The 21531-nt window shown below is 41.0% G+C and overlaps 1 protein-coding gene across 2 annotated transcripts in view; it reads right to left on the bottom strand.

The window, feature by feature from the left end:
• Positions 1-1730: 1730 nt before the first annotated feature.
• Positions 1731-21531, bottom strand: part of cacnb4a (calcium channel, voltage-dependent, beta 4a subunit) — a 28293-nt gene continuing 8492 nt past the window's right edge. The window contains exons 1-13 of one of the 2 annotated variants that reach the window (XM_055032049.1): positions 19465-19834; positions 12168-12287; positions 11725-11847; positions 10909-11036; positions 9505-9584; positions 9306-9325; positions 8494-8574; positions 5868-5926; positions 5675-5784; positions 5389-5540; positions 4531-4626; positions 4243-4419; positions 1731-3619 (exon numbers count right to left, since the gene is read on the bottom strand). In XM_055032049.1, the coding sequence (XP_054888024.1) occupies positions 3353-3619; positions 4243-4419; positions 4531-4626; positions 5389-5540; positions 5675-5784; positions 5868-5926; positions 8494-8574; positions 9306-9325; positions 9505-9584; positions 10909-11036; positions 11725-11847; positions 12168-12287; positions 19465-19509 (1458 nt within the window). In that variant the 5' untranslated portion in view covers positions 19510-19834 and the 3' untranslated portion in view covers positions 1731-3352. Of the gene's footprint in view, positions 3620-4242; positions 4420-4530; positions 4627-5388; positions 5541-5674; positions 5785-5867; positions 5927-8493; positions 8575-9305; positions 9326-9504; positions 9585-10908; positions 11037-11724; positions 11848-12167; positions 12288-19464; positions 19835-21531 lie in introns of those variants that run through there. The other variant, XM_055032048.1, reaches the window with a different exon arrangement.

The raw sequence follows: 21531 nt of genomic DNA on the forward strand, positions 1-21531 counted from the left end.
GCCACAACAAAGAGGCAATGCGCATGCGCTGGCTGCTGGCGGCGCCGCAGCTGGGGAACAACAATCTGCTGGGGGGGAGAAAACATGGAGGTCGATCCCGGAGTCGCGAGTTCGAGTCCCACCAGTGGCAAAGTTTTGTTTCAGTAAAACAAATGTTTTGAATCTTGAAAACATTTTAAATGCTTTTTTTTGGTACAAATACTGTAGTGCTGTACACTAAAACACAACCCTTTTTATTTGTAAAACTTTATTGATGAATTGCTTAATTGATTTTGCTTCTTTTTTTAAAAAATTCTACTGATATATGATGTGTTCAGTTGTACTGCATACTCTGTACTTGACAGAATATTTTAATGTCCTTATTTTTTTTTCATTTTTCACAGCAAAACAATTTACAAACTAGAGTATTTTTTGAAGGTGTCTTTCCTGAAGTACTGTTTGAGTGAAAGTGAATGACATGTTAATGGTAAAAATATTACCAATAATTCAGAATTTGCAGCAGCCAATATTCACTCACAGTAAAAGACCATATTGATCTTATCGGTTTCAAAGAGCCAAATATTTATTCGTCATCAATAAAGGCAGCAAATTAAACATTTCTAGTTAGTCCAGAAACATTGCAGCATTCGGCTGCAACACTTTTCCACTCAAGTTTCCCATTTCCTTTTATAAACCAAGAAATAAGTGGTTTCCTGAAGGACTTAAATCCTCATGTGTTTATGGTTGGTGTCAGGTTTGTTATTTTAAACACGTTGTAGCTTTTAAACAGCTTCGGCAAGTCCAGTCGAATGGACGCTCTGGGATGTTGGCAGACAGGTGAGATCGCACCTGGAGGTGATGCCTGTCAAAACCCAGGAACTTCCGGGCCCTCGCGTGGACGCCAGCACCTGTAAGATGATTCCCACAAGCTCGGCAGAACACCCTGACTTTCCACTGATGGTGGGGCACCCAGGCCAGGAGCTGATGTGGGGGAAAAAAACCCTCTCAGGTGTTGGCACCTGATGGTAAACGATGGTAAACACTATCTTTCAGTGATGACAAAGATGTGCAAGAATTTCAAGAATTAAAAGGTATCTGAAAAAACAAACTTGGGTATAAAAACTGAATTAGAGTGAAAATATTATTTGTTTTCCGCTCATTTTCTAATATTTAGAGCCATAAGACACATATAAGCCTCAAAAAATAAAAACATGCAACCAACCAGGACCTCTGACTTCCTGTTCAGCCATTTAAATTCAAGTGAAATTGAATGTTGCACATACAGGAAGAAAACAGAGCACAGCTCCCTCTAGTGGCAGTTGGTGTTCAGAGAACAAAATCCTAATTTAATCTTAAAGCGTTGTTTTGAAATGGATAAGGCTACAATTAGGTTCCCAAGTAAAAAATAAAAGTTGACTTTAGATTCAGGTTGATATGTAGTTTCTCTGCAACAGTTTGACCAGGTATTATGCATCATGCATACATTTGATTCTATGGATTTGTGCACACAAATCTTACAAATGAAAGATTATTGTCGAAATTGTAAACTGTTGAATGTCTTTTATTCAAGAACAAATTCCTGGTTTTTTTTTTTCTTGTTTTAAGTAGATCAGATATTGAAAAACAATTTTTTTCTTCATTCCTTAGGCGCATAAAAACTTAAAGCCTGCAATTTTTCAGACTGTAAACACATCAGTAAATAGCATGTTCTTTGAATTTGCTTCTTGTTTGGTAAAAAAATCAGATGAAGATGAGTGGGTAGTTCATACTTTATTGAATTCAAGTCTACCACCTCTATCAAATGCCCTGCAGAACATTCGTTTCCTGTTTGGCTAAAGATAGTTACATGTAACTGTTAGCACTGGCCAGCAAAAGCTCTAATGGGTCTAGAAAAGTCCTTCCTCTATTCTGTAGTTTTCCATTTTTATCCAAGAATTTCTAATGGAAGTTAAAATAATGTAAAAAGTTTCACCTGAAAACGAAGAAGACGATCAGGATCAGCTTCTGCCCGGTGAACATTTTACAATTATTATAAAGCCTTTAAAAAAAGAAATCTTGATCTGAGTTATATGCAGTACCTTGAATCAAACCAATTGAATGTCATCAGATTTACAAAAAGTTGAGTTTTAGGTTTCCCTCCTGTCATTTTTGACAATATTTACACATGGAAGCCCTCAGTGTGTCACAAACTAAAATCCACTCTTGTATTTTCATAATCATGCCTTACTAAGCTCAGACACAAATAAAACAAACTAAATGCACATCATTCCACGACAGCTACAGTGCCTTACAAAAGCATTCATGTTACCGTCTCACTCTTTAAAGCTTTACAAGTAGATGCTGTGTGGAAACCCAACATAAAGTACCAGATCATTGGAAAGGAAAGCAGAATGATACATGTGTTTACATTTCAGTTTTGATTGCAGCTTATAATGTGTAAGATGAATGTACAAGATCAGGAGGCTGACATTTTTGCCTGTTGAAGCTCAGTGAGATTACATGGAAAAAATCTCAGCTGGATTTAGACGCAGACTTTGACAATTTTAACACTAGACACCTAGCACACCTTCTGCATACTGCAATAGTTCTCTTTTTCCCCCAGTCCTGTATCACCACAGGTATATACCGCCACCACCATGTGAATACTCTTGAAAGGCACTGTATATGAAGTAATACACCCAAAATTATCCAGACGGGTAAGATGACAAAACGCTACACATCCAGCGTTTGACCTTTAAACATCTCTGTATTTGTGTGACTTTGCATACGACCGAAATGGGAGTTCAGGGAAAGTATGGGAAGCTACTGGATGAACTTCGAAGAAGAAAAAAAAAAAATATATATATATATAATGCTGTAAACAAATAGCAAAAGTCAATAATTTTGGAACAAGCTCGCACACATCGACGGCGGTAGCGCACAAACGTATTATTAATGGCATATTTTTGCTTTCCTCGTGTCTTCAGATACGTTTAAACTGAGTTGCTGAGTCGCGGCGGGATACTGTCAGGCACCGGCTTCGCAGCCCCCCACCTCCATGCTACAGGGACAGCTGAGATGGCAGGGAAAGTGTAGAAGACCCCACACTTTCACTTGCTAGTTGATTGAACTTACAAGCTACTTGTGTGACACATTAAAACAAGCTAAACCTCCAGCCTTCGTTTAAAACATAGTTCTTGTGCTACATGTCCACCCTCATATTTACGGCAGTAGTTTTATATTTATATTAGGTTATAGATGTCCATTTGGCAACGACAACCAAGGTCAAAAGGGGACATGAGGCTCTACACATACATAAGAGATAGTTCCAGTTCGCATGACTGTCATAGATTCATCATGACGCCTCAGCGGTTCTGTTCAGACGAGTATCGGCTCACAGCCTGTGCCTGGCGGAGTCCTGGCTGTAGCCTCCCGGTGATCCGCGATTGCGGTGGGGCTTGTAAGAGTCCTGGTAGGGGTCTTGGTAGTCCTCCTCCATCAGCGGAGAGTGGTCCCTGCTGTGCTGCGAGCCCGAGGACAGGCGGTTGCGGTTCTTCCGGGCCCGCTCGTTGTGGTAGTTCTCGTCCGCGGGCATCAGATTGCGGCGCTCCACGGGCGAATGGTCGGCAGTCGTGTGGTTGCTGTTTCGATTCTTTTGGGCCTATTTGAGAGAGAAATATTATGAATGTGCAGTTTGCATGTGTGTATAAAAATAAACAAAAGCTATTTTCCTCACTGTCTGACGTTAACGCAGATCAAGAAATAAACCGGACACGGGCAAAAATCTTTGTCTCGTACAAAAGCTAGTGGATACTTCAGCAGCCCAAAGGACCTGCGGCTTTAACTCAAGTTGCAGGTTATTCTACAAAGTACTGATTTAAATGCAATCCATGCTTCTCAGACTTTTCTGAGAAAAGAAATAAAAATACAAAAAGCAGGTGTCATGTTCCTTTCACTTCACGCTACTTTGTGTTGCACGTTCAAAGAAAACACCAACAAAAAACACTGAAGTTTGTGTTTGTAGCAAGATGTAAAAAAGATGAAGCTGTATGAAAACTTTTTCAAAGGCACAATTTTAAATGACAGGGGTGAATAATAAAGCGTTTGACCTGAGTTTTATTGTTAAACTTGAATGGTTTGATATTTCGACTGGTCAAAATGGCAAATTAAAAAAAAACAAACGATGAGGAACAGCTAAATATTCAATTACATGCAAGGAAAGGTGAAAATGAATTGAAGATTAACGAACGAAAACAAGCAAACAGAACCCAACTCTACGTTCACCTGGATGGCAGCCGGATACGGGGAGAGAGCAGTGGAGCCCAGATTGCGTCCCAGCAGGGGGTTGAGCGGCGTGCTAAGTGAAGTGTGGGTAGCGCGCCAGTACGCCTCCAGGTATTCTGCCAGGTGTTCGCAGGCGTCTTCAAGCTGGTTCTCGTCCAAAATAATGTCAAACATCTCCTGTGGTTTGGGGGGGAAGGAGAGCGGGGAAAAGTTGCTGGAGTTTTGCAAATTTCGTCACTCGTGGTTGCAGAGATAAAATGAATAACAGTATTCGAGGAGTCCACTCACAGATGGACACTGGGACAGTTTTTCTGCCGCGACAAGCTGCACGTTCAAGTGTTTGCTCTGGGACTTCCCTCGCGATTTGATCAGACGCTGCAAGACCTGTCAACACATTCAACTAAATATCTCCAAATATGGAAGTTGTAAGAAATGCATGCTTGTCATTCGAGTACTGCTTTTTTGTAGTCATTTTTGTGCCTTTCAAAAGAATGAACACTTCTTGAACTTTTCCACATTCCAACCAAAATCTTCAATCAGTTTGATCAGGATTTTAGGCTAACACAAAGTAACACATACACTTCACATTTTCAAAATGTCCACCGTTTTGAGATATACAGCCCAATCAGAACTAACCAAACCTCTACCACATGATGAAATAAGATGGTAAAATTGCAGAGTAATGTTAGTGTCAGTCAGTAGGTTGTGTTTATGACTTTAGTTCACACTAAAAACTCAGGGTATTCACTTAAGAATAGCATATTATTAGCTGCTACGTACATATCAAAAGCTAGCTAGCCATGTTCACACAAAACTACAAAGAAGATTTCAAAAGTGTGGCCTGCATTTGAACTTAGTTGCCTTTATTTGGTTACCCCTAAATAAAACTCTATGTAGCCAACTGGCTACAGATTACTCTCAACACCATTCCCATAATGAAGCATGGCGGTGGCAGCTTCAGGCTGTGGAGATTTTAAAAAATATATTTTAAAAAATCTGAGAACTGTTGGGTCGTAGTTTGTGTTTTGTTTCACATTGTGTTGGTTTGTCAGATAAAATCTGCCGGTTTTAACGTAAATATAAAAAAGTTGAAGAGCTATCAATTCCAAGGCAGGATACTTTGACATATTTTGCTTTCAGCCTTACCTTAGGAGATGACACCTTAACATGGACAATAATGGGAGCTAATGAGGTCTTGATAAGCTGTGCTGGGTGATTAATTGTGTCTGCATCCAACACCACCAGCTGCAGAGATCTGGCCAACTCAAAGATCCTTTCTATTTCACTCTGGACCTCAGCTGTAAGAAAACAAAGACATATAGCAGGGTGACTATGAACAAGCAGCAGCATGAGACCGAACACCAAACGTCAATCTGCTCAAACACACACGAGACATGCACATCATTGAGCGAGACAGTTCCTGTAGCTTTACCGAGGCTGGAGCGGGTGTTGGACCTCTCAATGATGGCCCGTTTACTGGGGTTGTTAAGTACTGACCTCTTGGCCAACGATATATCGGCGGTGACCCTCGTGATGGATATTCTGCAACGAGGCAAAACATGAGTGAGCGCTGGCAGCCCGGCGACCAACAAACGAGGGACAGTTTGCTGACGCTGGCCGCTCACCTTCCATCGAACCTGTGCTTCAGGAAGTCAAACAGCGCTTTCTGCATCATATCCGTTACCTACAGCCATGAGTCAGAGATGGGAGAGGAAGCAGTGAAAAGACTGAAAGAGAAAACAGCCATGGTGTTCGGTACTGCCAGACCTTACAAGTTTCTTCTGTTCTGACTTTTTTTTGTCACGTTAGCTTGTCGCACAAGCTTTCACACCAGAGATATGTTTTCAAACGAGGATTTCATCAACCCTCTAAGGACACGAAGTTATCTGACGTCATCAAAGAACAAAACGCCATTCCTTTATCTAAAGAAGAAACCTCAAGAACAGATGAGAACCAAAGTCGCTGTCGTCCGACAGTCTGGAATGGATTTCAAACCCATTTCTAAGCCTTTGGGACTCCTGCAAACTGCAGTGAGAGCCGTTGTCCACAAGTGAAAAAAGTCGCAAACCTTGAAAAGAGTAAGTTTACATCTCTCCCATAACGTTAGACAATGTTCTAACAATGTCAGAAATGTACTCAGAACAGGATCTAAAGCAGTGCAGGCCTGATTTGTCTTCTGTAAGTCAGTGGGGATCATTCAGCAATAAGAAAAAAACAACGCAGCAACGGCTTTTAAGAGAGCTTCAGGACCAAAAAGAGCGAAAAGAGCTGTCTAAGTCCAAAAAGACACAAAAAAAAAAAAGAAATCACCCTTTTGATCCGAAGACTTGAAATAAAATGTTCTGTCAACCGATGAATCGAAAGAGAAACATTTTGAAAGTCCCCTTGGTGGTAATAAAACGTCCAGGGTTACTTTAGTACTAGAATGACTTGATGTAGCTTAAGAAGTCATGAACTCTGCTCTCTACCAGACAATTGGGAAAGAGAACGCTTGATCATTTGTTGACCTTGTTGATCCAAAGCACACGCAGAAGAAGTCCCTCACTAAACGAATACACACACACGTGTTTTTGATTAGCATGTACTTGTACCAAACGAGGATGATGTGACTTAATCCAAAAAGGCCGTTCATGCGTAAAAAAAAAAACCTCCAATGTGGCTGAATTAAAACAAAAGTGAGCTAAACATTTCCTCACAGTGAACTAAAACATTAATGGAGAGTCATAGCAATGTATGAAATCATCTGAAATATTTTAGAAGGGACGTGAGATTTAAATGCCTTCTCATAGGGCTGCTGTTAGGCAAGAGATCGTTACACAATTATATCTATAATAGCTCAAAATATTCATCCTGCCACACATGCATATGTTAAAATGCAGCAGAAAACGGACAGAAGAATCCTATCACTCCTTGCCGTGTGCTTTCCAGTGAACCAAATCTTTGCATTACACACTCCACTGAGCCGGAGCCTCCGCTATGGGAAGCGTTTGATTATGAGCTGCAGTGAATTGTCAGCAAGGCCACTGCACAGGTGAGTAACTGGAGCAGCAATGTTGCAACTTTGAATTTAAGCCGCTGACATTTGACGGCGTGGTTTGGATTAAAAACTCAAACTCAACCTCAAGTAATCGACAATCAAATGGAAGAAAAAACCCCAGAGACGCTCTCCTGGTGGAACGCTCTTCCAAATGCTGCTTTAGAGTTTAAAAGACACTGGTAGACAGCTAAGTGTCTCCATACACTTGCACATAAAACATACTTTGAAAGAAAAAGTAAGAACATTTTGCTTGGTTGATTATGAGAGTATACTTACTTTCTTTAAATGTTTGTCATAAAAGAAACTGTGACACAGAGGCATTAGGTTTAAAGAAAAAAATACAAGGCAACTCAGATAAATAGTGAAATAAAGATATATTTTTTTATACCTATTCTGACAGAGAATTACCCCTAAACCTTAAAAAAAGGTCTTTCTGGTGTGGAGTGTGTGCGATACGTGAATCAAAGCAGACAATTTTGCCAGCTCTTTCATTTGAATAAGTCAAATAAACTTGATTTAATTGCGTCTTAATGTTGTTTGTGATGAAGCACTTGCAAGTGCGGTGACTGACAGTGTAGGTGCACATCTTTACTTTTGGTAGCTCGCTCATGATCCTGCTGCGTTTTCATCCCCAGAGAAGAGTTTACAGCCACGGAAGGTCAACTGCACCATTTCAATCGGAGCCTGACACGACACACAAATCTCCTTTTCATCATCGCCTGCTCAACCACCACAAACAAATCCACATTCTGCCTACTCCCCCTCTACTTTAGGAAAACCGAACGCAACAGACGGCCGGCGTGAAAAAGATTTGAGGATTTTTTAATGTTTTTTGTTTCTTTTTCGCCGTCCCACACGCTTCGTTTCAAAGCGCGGTTCACATTATTTCTGTGCTGCTAATTTCGATCCGTGCTCCACTTTTTCAGACTGATGCGGTTTACCCAGAAGGTTGTTGCCAAGGCAACGCAGGGACGGGGAGGCGAGGAGTGTGATTCCATGACAACTGACTTCAGCGCTCCCCGTCACCTTTCTGGGTTTGCATTTCCGACCAATAACAAGAGAGGACATTTGATCTTTAATGTTGTGTTCGTGAGAGGCAGTGAACGGCGCAGCGTTTTCACTATCAGAGAGAAAAACTGGTTGAGAAATAGGAGAACTCCAGTTCATGAAGACAACCAAAATTAAAAAAAAAAAAGAAAGAGGTTGAGACTTGCCTCGTAGCCTTTCAGGGATGGACCCACCAGGACCACGGGCCTCATGGACGGAACCACGTCGTACGGGGGGACGTGTTCAGCCTGGAGAGGTGACAGCACACACAGCTGCAGTCACATCGCATAAGTGTCACTCAAGCTTCCCAACTCGCTCTATAGCCCTCCAATATGTTTAGAAACAAGCGGTTATTTTATGGCGCTCCATAAAGAACCAAAGGATTTATCCATCCAGTCTGACTGAATTTGAGCTATTTTGTGAAAAAAGACTTTGCAAAGACATCAGTCTCCAGAAGTGGAAACCTTGAACAGAGCCGCAATACAACTGCAGCGAACGAAGCCTCAACAAATCATGAACTCAGTTGGGCTGGAAACATTTGCAATGTGGATTTTTCCTTTTAGAATTTCTGCAAAAAAGTTAAAACAGTGTATTCTTCCCCTTCTTCCCCCTTCTTTACAATGATGCACAAATGTGTGTTTGTACATTGCTTAGAATCCAATTGGAACATTAGTTCACTTATAACACTTAAAAAAACAAATTATCAGAGGAGTATTTGCATGATTCCTCTGCATGTGTGTGTGTGTGTTTTCTCTAGTTGCTGTGGTTTTCCCTACTAGTCCAGAAACATGCAACTGGAGTCTATGTGCTGCCCTTAAATAAGAGAATGTGTGTTAATGGCTATTGACAATCTGACCCTCCAGTTATTGATAATGAAGTTATGATTGAGAAGGTAATAAACACACTGGAGGCTGGTAGATGGAATTAGATCATTATTATGTTGTTTATATAATAGAAATGTTTAGAAAATCACACTTACCACTTTTTGTTTTTGCTTTCCTGAAATTAGAAGTGGCAAAAGAAAACGCAATTAAGTGCGCTGCAAAAATTGCTCCATTGTAGTCATATAGGAAAAATAGGAACACAATCAAAGCAACACAGAGGCAATTAAATTCAGTTTTGAAAAGATCATGATCCTTTTTTCTTGTCAAAATGTATAGAGTACGTATGGCAGTCACCTGCTGAGTTTGGGTTTGGTTTGAACGTGCCGGACACCATTTCTCCCAGACTGGAGGAGGAATTTGCACTGGATTTGCTGCTGTAGTGATGAAAGCAAAGAGGATGAGCAAAGAATCTGATAAATCTGAATTTCTGTGTTGCATCTGTTAAAAAAAAATCCAATTAGGGTGCATTTAAATCATACAAAGAAATCTCAACTTAATAATGTAACCACATTCAATTCTACATAGAAACTGAAAAAAACAAACAAACAAACAAAAAAAAACAGGCAAAATAAAATCGCTCAATGTGAAACATTATTGTAAAGACTGGTACATAAATAATATACATAACTATTTAAAAATATAGATTAATCACTGCGTGAGTCAACAATCCTGGCTGTTCACGGCTGAATGCTGGGGGAGTTCATTAAGCGCACCGAACTCTATTTTTTGCAACAAAAGACTCAGAAAAGCAAAACGGTCTGAGCTGCCAGGTCTTTTATCTGGCAGCATCGTCTCAGCATCACTAATCATCTTGTTGGTGAAAACCCAACAGTCCCATCTGATGGAAAATTCTGCGATGGCTCCAGTCCACGAACACCTCGGCGAGGCTGGACCACACTGCACAGCCTGGCCGTCGTCCAGCCGACTTCTTGCTTATGTGTAGTTCACTGCCAGCCTGGCTGCTCGTCCCTGAAGTGTTTCTCTCCTAAACACAGACCCACAACACCCTCCCCTTCCTCCAAACTCTCCGTACCCCTGGCGGTGGAGCATATTACCGTGAAAATCTTAAAAGTGCCGGAAACAAGCAGAAAAATGGTCGAATGTTTTCTATAATTTCCGTTAGGATTTCAGGATGACGGCCATATTCTTCAAGATGGCTGCCATTTTGAGCCTATCTGTGCTAACCAGTTGCATTAGCTAGCTATTGGCGCTTTTATTACAAAACATATACCCTCTATTACAACCATGGTGGCCATTTTGAAAAATGTAAACCAGAAAAAGGAAACACAAAAAATATTTGACTTGTACCATTCAAATTATGCAAGCTAACATCTGACAACACATTCATCTAATCGGTGATTTCAGTCCGAAAGTTAAATTTAATATAATGACTGTCTTGAAAAGTCAAAAGATTATCAGTACATATGATTTTTGATTCCAATTATGTATGATTTGACACCAGAAGTTTTAATCTGCTATAAATAGTGGCAAATAAACTTTCTTTAATGAACGTGGCAGACATCTTCAAATTTGGACTATTTAATTATTTTTTTCAAAACAAGCAAGCTCTAAAGAACATCTGTGCAAAAATAGGTTCTTTGTGCAGAAATGCTCAATCATCTGCTGCAGTGATGGTTATCTGTCGACCTTCAGATTATCCTCTGCCACTCCTGATGTCTCCACTCATGTTTCGCTCACCTGTGGAAGCGTCCTCTCTTCTGCTCCTGCTGCAGCCGGATGTTTTCCAGCTTCAGCGGGCTGGGAATGAAGCCGATGTCGCAGCCCTCCTTCACCAGGCGGCCGATCCACCAGTCGTTGTTGTACTTCTGCGAAACGAAACGGGAAAAACGAGCTAGAAAACAAAACTTCCATGACTATGTTTCAATTTTCACTAAAATAAAGACGAAGAGATATTTACATTTATTTACATTTAAAAAAAAATCATGGCGAAAAAATGAGTCAGTTTTGGATTTTCAGCATTCAGTTTCATAGACATTATGGGGTGACAGTCTAAGCGTGAAAAAGTGAGCAAAACTTGATTTTTTAATGAAAATACAATAATATTTGGGTTCATTTGGGTCCAGCTGATATCAATGTCATTGACAAATTTCTTCTGTACGATTGTAACTTTCTATATTTTTCAGTGTTTAAGCGTTTCGTTGTTGTTTTATGATCCAACCTTGTCTTAATAAATCCTCACATTTGACAATTGTCCATTTTTTGGTTAGTATATAACATGTAATCCAGATAAAATGTTGTTAACTGGATATAAATATTCCTGCAAGACACTAAAATTTGGATTTCAGTTCCACCTAACCACGGTGGGTGGAGGACTGTTCAAATATCCATATCCTCATCTTATAGGTGTCGAATCATTATTTTTAGTAATAAAAGCCTCGCACAAAACCCATAGCCAAACAATTATGAAAGTGCTGTTTGGTTGAAAACGTTACAGTTTAGAACAAATCCAGTGGTCCGCAGGTGAAGCGTTAACAAACTGCATGTATCGTGAACCTCTTTGATGTGGAGGAAGTCCTTGGCGTCAAAAGAGACGGCGGTGCCCGGGACAGGAACGTCCTCTTCCAGCGCTCCGCAGTAGCCGACGTTGGTTCTCACCGCAAATGCCACTGCTTTACTCTGTGAAGTGAAAGGAAGTGAAAGTTAATTATCGTCCAATTTTGTTCTCATTCCAAAGCCAGGAAGCTCATTTAACACAGAAATAAATCAGTTTATAATAACCGCTGTTGTTTGGACTTGTTTGGTTTAGGATGACTGAAACCGATTTGGCAGGAACACATTTATTTTTTTATTGAATTAAAATAGGACTGAAAATAATTGAATTCATCCAAAACATTTTAAATTTGAATTTCATACAAACTGAAGGCATAGAGGGGACACGTTCTCCATCTCTTCTTCTGAAACTGCAAAAGTCTGTAAAAATCCCCATTGAAACTGACCTTTGCCCTCTCGAGCTGAATGGTGGCCTGCTGCTCCCTCTCCTGCCGGCCGCCCTCCTTCTCCTCCTCCAGGGACACATCTGAGTCAGACGGTCGGCTTGTGTAGGAATCAGCCGAGCCCTGCAGAGCAAGCAGGGAAAGAAAGGACACCCACCTGTAACTGGAAGCAGTGAAAGGCAAAAAATAATAATAATCTCAATAGAAAACCAGCGTAGTAGCGCTATGGGAGTGATATAGATCAGCCTAGAGAAGGTAAGTATTTTGCAGCTGTGACTGAATCAAAAGCGTTCGACTGCAAATAGACGCCTGACCCGACAAGAACCAGTTAATGAAATGAGCGCAGAGACAGAGCAGTGAGTGGGAGTGTGAATGTTTGGACTGCTGATGTTTTTCATGACTGGTTTGTGTTATTTGTCCTGTGGGATCTAAAGAAGACGGATAGTAGATGATAAATCGTCTGGACTGAAAGATTCAGAAAGTTTTTCCCCCCAGAACATGAAATCAGATCCATCAAGGGAAAACATTTCTTCCTTTATAGAACAACTGTGAGGGTATAAATAGATTTTTAAAGTAACTTCTGTGTGCGCTCCAATTACACAGAGACCATCACTGGACAGACGTTCTCAGATTCACCTTCTTAAAGGGGCGGTATCATGTAATTTCCAGCACATAGCACCATTTTATACCACAATAAGGTACTTATGTTACCTTCAGTTGTTATGAAAATACTGTACATATCAAACACTACATAAAAGACATTTTACTTTGCAATTTGACCGCTTACAAAAACTGGCTTGTGTCTCTTCAAGAAGCTCACGTTCTTTCTGACACTCTGCCGTCAACATGTCATCACAACAATGCTCCTCCATTATGCCGTTTTTTTAGGAGCGCTGAACTAAGAAGCAGTGCATAAGCTGAGCAGGTGCGGCGTTTCAGAAGGTGTTTGCTAATTGCTGCTGCCGCTAGTCTGAAGGAGCAGAGTGAGGGATTTGTAAGGGACTGCAGCTCCGAGGAGGAGCTTTGGGAAGCAGGTGCTGCTTTGTGAGAGAAAGACTTCAGGCACCAGAAACACTAACAAACCAAACCAACCCCAAGTTAGCTACCACTGCCATATAATAACCACTCATTACAGATTTGAATACACAACTTTTCTTATAGCTGTTATGTTACCTATATTTTTTGCTTGATCAATTCACACAACAAAAAGAAGACAAAGAACAACAACATAAGCAGGTCTTGTAGGTGTTTACATCACCAAATAAAAGATTCCCTCAGAACAAACTGGATAAAAACACAGTCTTGTCATGAACGTCAAGCAAAATACACCTTTCCAGTCAAGAAAAAGAGGATCATACAGAGAAAACACAAATCCAGAGGGACTTTTTCACTAAACACTGATCCAGTTATCTTATCTGTTTCTAATATTGGCTGGGTTGCTGCTGCCGCTGCTTTGTGACAGAAAATCTGTACTTCACACTACAGCTGAATAATTACCGGATTAGCATAAACACTGAGCAGTTTCTTCACAGCCAGGAGAACAACTAGATCCTGTGCTAAGCTACAGAAAGTCTCTTGGATCCAACATCCAATTTGTTATAAATGCGAAAGACTCGTACACAGTAAGCCCAATAAAAGTGTCATGAATGGCAGTGTGAGGTGGTTAGGCAGACACAGTGGACCCAGCAGCAGAGAGAAATGATGATGATTTAATTAAAAAATGCACAAATAACCCAAAATTCCAGGCAGCACAGGATGAGCGGACGGGCTAAGGCTGACCAATGGAGCAACCGGCAATAATCCAAACAATACTCGACATGACAAGACAGAATCGACACATAGACACCGGTGGCATTAAATACACAGAGGGTAATAAGGGAATGAGACACCTGGGAACAATCAAGGGGTAGACAGGACAACACGGAGACTCAAAAGACACGAATCTAAAATAAACACACAAAATACTCAAATCCTCACAAAAAGAGGCTGTATAACAAAGATGGCGGAGCTCTGGAAGCTTTAAAATAACAATCACTCAACATGTTATCGCAATTGGGACACGGTGAGGTAAAACGAAAGCATTAAGGAGACAAGTCAACAGGTGAAGGGGGGATGCCATCCTCGGAAGCACCTGAGAATTAGATAGAAGAGTCCAGCCAACCTGGGAGATTAAATTGTTTCTAAAATGAAAACCTTGTTAGTAAGAGGATGTTCTAAAGTATCGTCTGTAAATCTTTAAATAGGCGCAAATGCACACGTACATATGCCGGCTATCAAGAAGTCCGGATGCACTACAGCAGCAGTGATCCTTGAGATGTTTGATCCTAAGATAAAGGCTGTCTTTCAAGCTGTTGATGTGGTGGCTGTGGGAAACCTCCACTGGGCAGACTGGTCTCCGTGGGAGCTGGGACAGTTGTACAGAGATGAAAGAACCGAGATAAGTGCAAAAAATAGCAAGTGGTCAGAGCAACAGTCACAAACAAGTATAATATAGTCAGCAAAAGCCCAAGACATCAATATGTACTCCCTGCCGCCCAACTGGAGTGACTTACAGCCCGGACAATATGGAGGACAAGAGGGCAGTCGTGATAGACGCAGTAGCATTGTCAGGAAAGAACACAGAAAGCTCAGAAGAGCTCAAATAGGAAATAAAGAGGCTGAGGAAATTCAAAGCCTGATTGGTGCAAGTGGTCAGTGAAGCACTTGGTGCTTCGTTTAATTATATCAAGCTACAGGCTGCTGTAATGTTTCTGTTTCTTATAATCTATATCTCTGTCATACTCCATAACCTGGCTTTCATAAGGTCCTAAATACTGACTTATTGTCGTCACAAAGCCTTCAATGACCTCAATTCCAGTTGCGATTCAGAAATGTGATCTTCACTGATGAGAGTACATCTCTTTCTTCCCGGTGCCATTCGACGGTGAGAATGATGGCCGCGTTCCACTCAGATGCCTGAACGTGGAGTTTGTGAGGCTTGATGCAATCACACAAGCAGGCAGCATTTGTTACTGACGGTGAAGACAGGAACAGACGGCGGTTTCCAAATTGCTTAAACATTGCTGAGATGCATACCGTTCAGCTGGTCAAAGAGCAGGAATTGTTTCCAACAACAAAGCTGTTTTGTGGATGTCAATTTTCTGTTTTCTGACTAAAATGGTAAGTTTGAAAGATTAAAACAAACCAAAAAAAAAAAGAAAAATCAAAAAAATCACGAGGCCAGGTTTTCTGGTTCTCCTTCTGGTCCATCAGACGAGGTGCATTCTGATTTCCGTATGGTGGATGTTAAGCATCCTGCCTCCTAAGCCAAACGGTTTGAAAAAGTGCAATGCAGCAAAAAAAGCTCACCTAACAGATGATAGCACCATCTGCTGCCTGTGTGCACAAAGCCACATACCCAGTTCATCATAAAACATGAATAAAAGCATGTATCTATAGTTGAAAGCAGGGGATACGCAACACAAGATTTAATGTTCTGATTTTTTACGTAAAAAAAGAAAAAAGAAAATTAAAGGACACCAGTCTTGAACGTGAAAACAGTTTAGTACTGCTGTAAACTTTCAGAAACACGACTCAAGTTAGCAAATTTCTGAACATGAAAGCTATGAGCAGCAATCTCCACAAATCTGTTTTTTCCAAAAGAGCGGTAAAACAAAAAGCCTTTTGGTACAAACCACAGAGGTCAACGGTAGTCATTACATTTCGGATCTGACTGAACAATATGCCATTAAATCTAATATCTCCACACGACTAGAGTGTTTTGGTATAACTATAAATGATTTTGACTACATTTGTTGTTGACATTTGTTACAAATTGGCGCTCCCTCGATTAAACGAGATAAAACTGAGCTGAGCTGAGTTGAGGTGAATACATGGATACTGTTGAAGAAATGCTCTTAAAAGCTCCATAACAGAAAGTTCACATTCCTGCTGAGCGACATACAGCCAAAAGTACAATCAAATTAAAGATCAAGGCTCACTGAAGTGTTTGAATGGCTTAGTCAAAGTACAGACCTCTAAAACAATTGCAAAACTAGAAAGCTGATGCTCATTCTCCATCCATTCTGACCGAGTTTGAGATGCTTTTGGAAAGAGAAGTGAGGAAAATCCTCTATCACCCTATAACTGTTTTGTTTTTCTATCACATCAAGTTCTGATAAAATACTTTGTCAGAGCTTGACAAAGTATTTGGTAAACTGTCAAAAAGAGGAAAACTGTGTAAAAGAAAAATCTGTCATAATATTTAGCAAAAATCTCCAGTACACGCAGATCTTGTAGAGCTTGACCGTTTTTTTGTGTCATTCGTGAAAATGACATATTATGTCTCAGTTTTGGAATGAGCAACTTAATTTTCTGTCTACGGAAACAAAAACAACAAATGATTTTTTGTTTGTACAATAAAATTAACCCTTTCTAAGCCGTAGCCTCAATGGCAAATGTCCTAAGTTTGTATTTGTCGTCGTATTTTTCTGTTTGCAGATAAATACAAAAATAAACTTATGACCCTTCCTCACCTTTTAACAACATGTGCCCTTTTTGAAGGCGCCTTGTTGAAAGCTGGATACATTGTCTTTGTGAAAATATCACGACTCCGGCAGAACAATAACTCAATGAAAAATGAATCCCACAATGGATGTGTACAGCAGAAAGTCTTTAAAACCAGCAGGTCGGGCTGGAAGGACAGGGAGAATTACTGCCTTGGTTCGGGGCTTCTTGGCATCCCCACTAATGATCCATTCAGAGCCAGGAGAGTCGTTTCTTTCTTGATACAAATAACTGTTATTTACGGCCTCATTACAAATGAAATCTATAAACCGGAGGACTGGAGAGAAGAAGGAAGAAACAACACCCCCCCGCTCCCACCCTCCCAATGCCACAGGCAACTACAGACGATCGCCTGCTTTATTTTTAGACAACAACTACTTCATTGCAGCGCCTATAAAAAGTGTTCACCCACTGGTTGTTTTTACCATTTTCATTGTTTCTGCGAGTTAATTACGATCAATTAAATGTGCCCTTTTCCGCTTTTTACAAAACAATACCAAAAACCCCCTGTAATGTCAAAGCGAATAGTGTTTTTTACAACAAAATGACAATTTTAAAAGAAAAAGTAGCACCAAATAAGTTAATTCCAGAATTATTCACCGTTTTTAAAGCTACTGACCTAATTTAACAGAGGTCCAGACAAACGGTGCTTGCTCATAATGAGGAGACTGCAGTGAGTTTGTCTCCAGGGTCTATAGCATGAAGACACCTCTGCCTTGAAGTCCCTTCATTGCTTCATCTGGTGTCTTGTTTGTAATTTTTTCATGTTAAAAAAGCCAAAATGTGTTGATCATAATTGATTTTTAAAAGCAATAAGAGAACATCAAAGGGGTTGAATACCTTTTTATAAGCTCTACTAATCAATACATTTTCTTTATTTTTGTTTTAACACAATGGCTTTTAGCTCTCCGTGGCTGCTTGCGTGCGGTCGAACTTCACAGCTCCTTCCTGCCTTGCGCCGTGATAAACTCCTGGCACCGTTTACCCATGAATCAGTGCGATGATGTCAGTCTGAGCGCATGTCACTTTGGAGCGTTTCCAACGTAACTATCGACGACTTCAAGAAAGTCAAGTGGGCGGTCTTGAGTCCGTCGGCCGACACACTCGAGCCTTATCTGTGCAGACGCCACGACTCGGCGGCCCTCTCTCTAAAAGCATTCCTTGTGCGGCGCATCCAGAGGCCTGGAGGTCAGAGGGGGCAAATGTCTCCAGGTTTGGCCTAAAAACGCCGTTCCACCTCACTATGGGCACCTTGGTAGCTCCAGTCGTAGTACAACCACTATCATACTGCGAGGGCAACAGGCTTCCTATTTTACATAATACCTGTTGTAAAGATGAGTCATGCGTTTGTGTATGGGTCAGTACAGTAGTGGCTGTAAAACTGCTTTGTAATGCAAATACCTCTACGTATATTTTCCTACAATAACACTGAACTTGATCTGCAGTTTTCTCCTCAGAATAACAATGTGGATTGTGATGCTGGGGCCATAAATAACACACAGTGACAAACCTAGTAGTGTCGTATTTAGGGCTATTCCTGACAATCCCTTTAAAATAAATTACACAAAAGCATTTCCTGATTCGGTTGATCAATTAATAAGCAATGATTTTCTGTTTCCTTTGGGGTATAATATGATGTCACACAGAGGCCTATTGCTTTTAATAGACCGCAGCAGGGTCTGTATTTATTTTGCCACCATGGTGAAAGTGAACATTAAAAGGAGACGTCATCTGGGTGATGTGTGGCGGCGCGGGGGTAAATCACAACCCACGTAAGGGTCGGGTGCCCAGAGAAAAGCAAAGACAACCTTAAACCTTAAACAAGCCATCTGCAAGGTTAAGCGTGATGATCGCCGCATCATGCTATGAGGATGAGGTTCTAAAATGCATTAAGGTTTGTGGCTGTAAGTCGTAAAGTCCAACATGAACTCTTCACTAGGAACTCTGGATTCTTCCCCTCTTTTTCTGTTCGTTAGCTGTTGTTGCTTCCCTGCCTCTTCGCAGAGGCACAAGAAAAGTTTTATTTCCCAAGAAATGTACTTAACAGCACCAAATCCTGCCTTTAGCCTCCTGGACTGGAATATATAAGGCAGCACCTTAAGCATACTTCAATAATTACCTCCACATCACTGCAACCAACACCTTGGGGTTGGCAGCTCCAGAAATCTTGGTACCTTTTGATTTTTAGCTTAAACATGACATCAAATACAGTCCAAAGTAAATGAGAAGTGTGGCTGTATATAAAATGTCTCTAAGGAACAGGTACAGTATGTACTGGGTGAGAATGGGCCACGTTCCCTCTGCAGGTGTCATTACAGAAGGAGTCTGAGCCTCGGCGGGATTCCCTCATCCTTTCCTTTGGAAGCTTCTTCCTGCCACTCTCAGACATAAGTGTAACCCATATCCCACATTTGCCTTTTTGTACTTTTAAAAATCGATAGCTATGCTTCTGTCTTTGGATCAAAAGGAAAGCTAGAGTCAAACCAAATTTACCAAATGTTAGAAATTTCAGCATTGACTTGAAAACACAGACAGGAGGAGAAGCTGTCATTCGGTTGAAAGCACAAAGTGGGAAAACTGGCACAGATAAACACACCCTGCTGCCTCCCATTCCCAAAGAAAGATGCAGCCTCTGTTCCCCTTTCAGTCTCATCCTCCTGTTTCTGCCAGGTCCAAACCACTCAGCGACAACATGAGAGCTTTATGTTTCGGCTTCTGTGCAGCAGATCGTCCCCCTGACACCCAGTCCACTTACCGCCTCCGAGTCTTCGAAGCCATGACGGTAGAGGTTATCGTACATGGAGGACCGAGACTCCAGGAAAGCGAATCCCTAGCACGAAAGACCCGATCTGGAGAGGACGGATGAGGAGGAGAGGGGAGTCGAAGAGCGCAGCAGCAGCTTCTTTCTCCACATGAAGGTAGACAGCGCTGAGTCCACGCCACAACAAAGAGGCAATATACAAGAAAAAATAAGAAAGTTGGTGCTTTTTCCTTCCTGATGTGGAACGGAGCGTCAATGTCCACAAGTGGAGTGAGCGCCCGATCCCATCATAAGGCGAGATTGGTTATTCCCCAATTCACAAGACTCTGGCGTTTCATCTGCCTTCAGAGCTCTGGTCTCTCCAGTCAACCCTTCCTCCATGCACTGGCTTATAGCAGTGTTGGGATGCTGCTCTACCATTGGCTGACGGAGACTCCAGTCAGCATGGCTAGGCTGTGAGTAAGGCGGAGAGACACACACACACACCCACGCATACAGAGAAAGAGAGAAACTGAGACGGCGGTGTCTGAAGCCTGAGAGCATCATTAAGCAACAAGATGTGCATGTGTGTGCGCACAGATGTAACCGTGAATGTGTGCGTATGTGTGTGAGGTACTCTCTTAAAATAAACAGCCATTTGCAAAGACTGACATTTAATTTACACATGCAGAGGTGACGGGGCTGAGGGATGATACTGTAAACGGGAGCCAGGACCGACGATGTTGGTGCTGCTGGAGTGTTTCAGGAACCGCTCACGTCTCTAAAGCTTCACAAAGGGGCCATTAAACCAAACCGTTAGCGGTGGCAGCGCACAAACACAACAGCACATCAATGCGCACGAGCTACTGCACACACCTGAATGTGTACGGATCGGCTGTTTCTATTTGCAGCCATTGATGTCAGTGATGCGTTACAGACGTTGGACCACTTTTTTTAGTAACGAGTAATCTAACGCGTTGCTATTTCAAACCCAGTAGTCAGACTACAGTTACTTATTGAAACACTTTGCGTTACTGTGCGTTACTATCTTCGTTTGGAATTGAATTTTATTTCCTCTATGCGTCTTGGGGAGTCCAAAAACCAAGCAAACAATAATTTTAAAAATAAGAAGTGTTTTCACCAAAACCTAATGGGACAGTGAGCAATTGGTTTTGTACAATGTTTAGGAAGAGAAGAGGAAGACAGAAATAATGGAGTTATTTTTCACTAGAAAGTCAATACACTTTTTTTTGGCATTCTTCCTGTAACTAAAATATAAGTTAGACACATATAAAAACTGCAGTGTTTCTTACTTTCTTTTCGACTCGTCTAAAAATGTTTAGGCTGTGTTGCTGAGAGTCAATATATGTATGTAATGTTTAATCCTACTTTGATGTATGCAAGAATCCCCATTAAGTAGAAAAAAGTACTTCTTCAAGCTGATCATTAAATGCATTTGAGACTGACCAAAAACACTACCTTTCAGTATTGACACAGAGATGTGAAAATATTTAAAGGATTAAAAGGTATCTGAAAAAAAAAACATGGAAATGTATAACCTCAAAAAATAAAAATCAGGTCCTCTTACTTTCTGTTTAGCCATTTAAATTCAAGTGAAATTGAATGTTGAACACACAGGAAGAAAACAGAGCACAACTCCCTCTAGTGGTCGTTTGTGTTCGGCGAACTACATCCGAATTTAATCTTAAACTTTGCATTTTGCCCTTTCCTAAAACATGTAACTGACAGTCGAAACAATCGATCTACGTTTCAGTGAACAGCTTATGACAAGCTTGAGTCCTTGAAGCTTGAAGCTTCGCCGCTACTGGACGTTCAAACAGGACAGTAATCCCAAAAATACATCAAGCGTTGTTTTGAAATGGATAAGGCTAAAATTAGGTTCCCAAGTAAAAATAAAAGTTGACTTTGAAGCGCTCCAACTGTTCGTCAATAAAATGTCTAACAGGAAGAGCTGGTCAAAGATCCAGGCTGATACGTAGTTTCTCTACAACTGTTTGACCAGGTATTATGCATCATGCATATTTATGAGCTTCTATGCATTTGTGCACACAAATCTTACAA

Source organism: Poeciliopsis prolifica, unplaced genomic scaffold (assembly GCF_027474105.1).
Source record: "Poeciliopsis prolifica strain line A6 unplaced genomic scaffold, Auburn_PproV2 SCAFFOLD007, whole genome shotgun sequence".
In the NCBI taxonomy this organism is placed as follows: domain Eukaryota; kingdom Metazoa; phylum Chordata; class Actinopteri; order Cyprinodontiformes; family Poeciliidae; genus Poeciliopsis; species Poeciliopsis prolifica.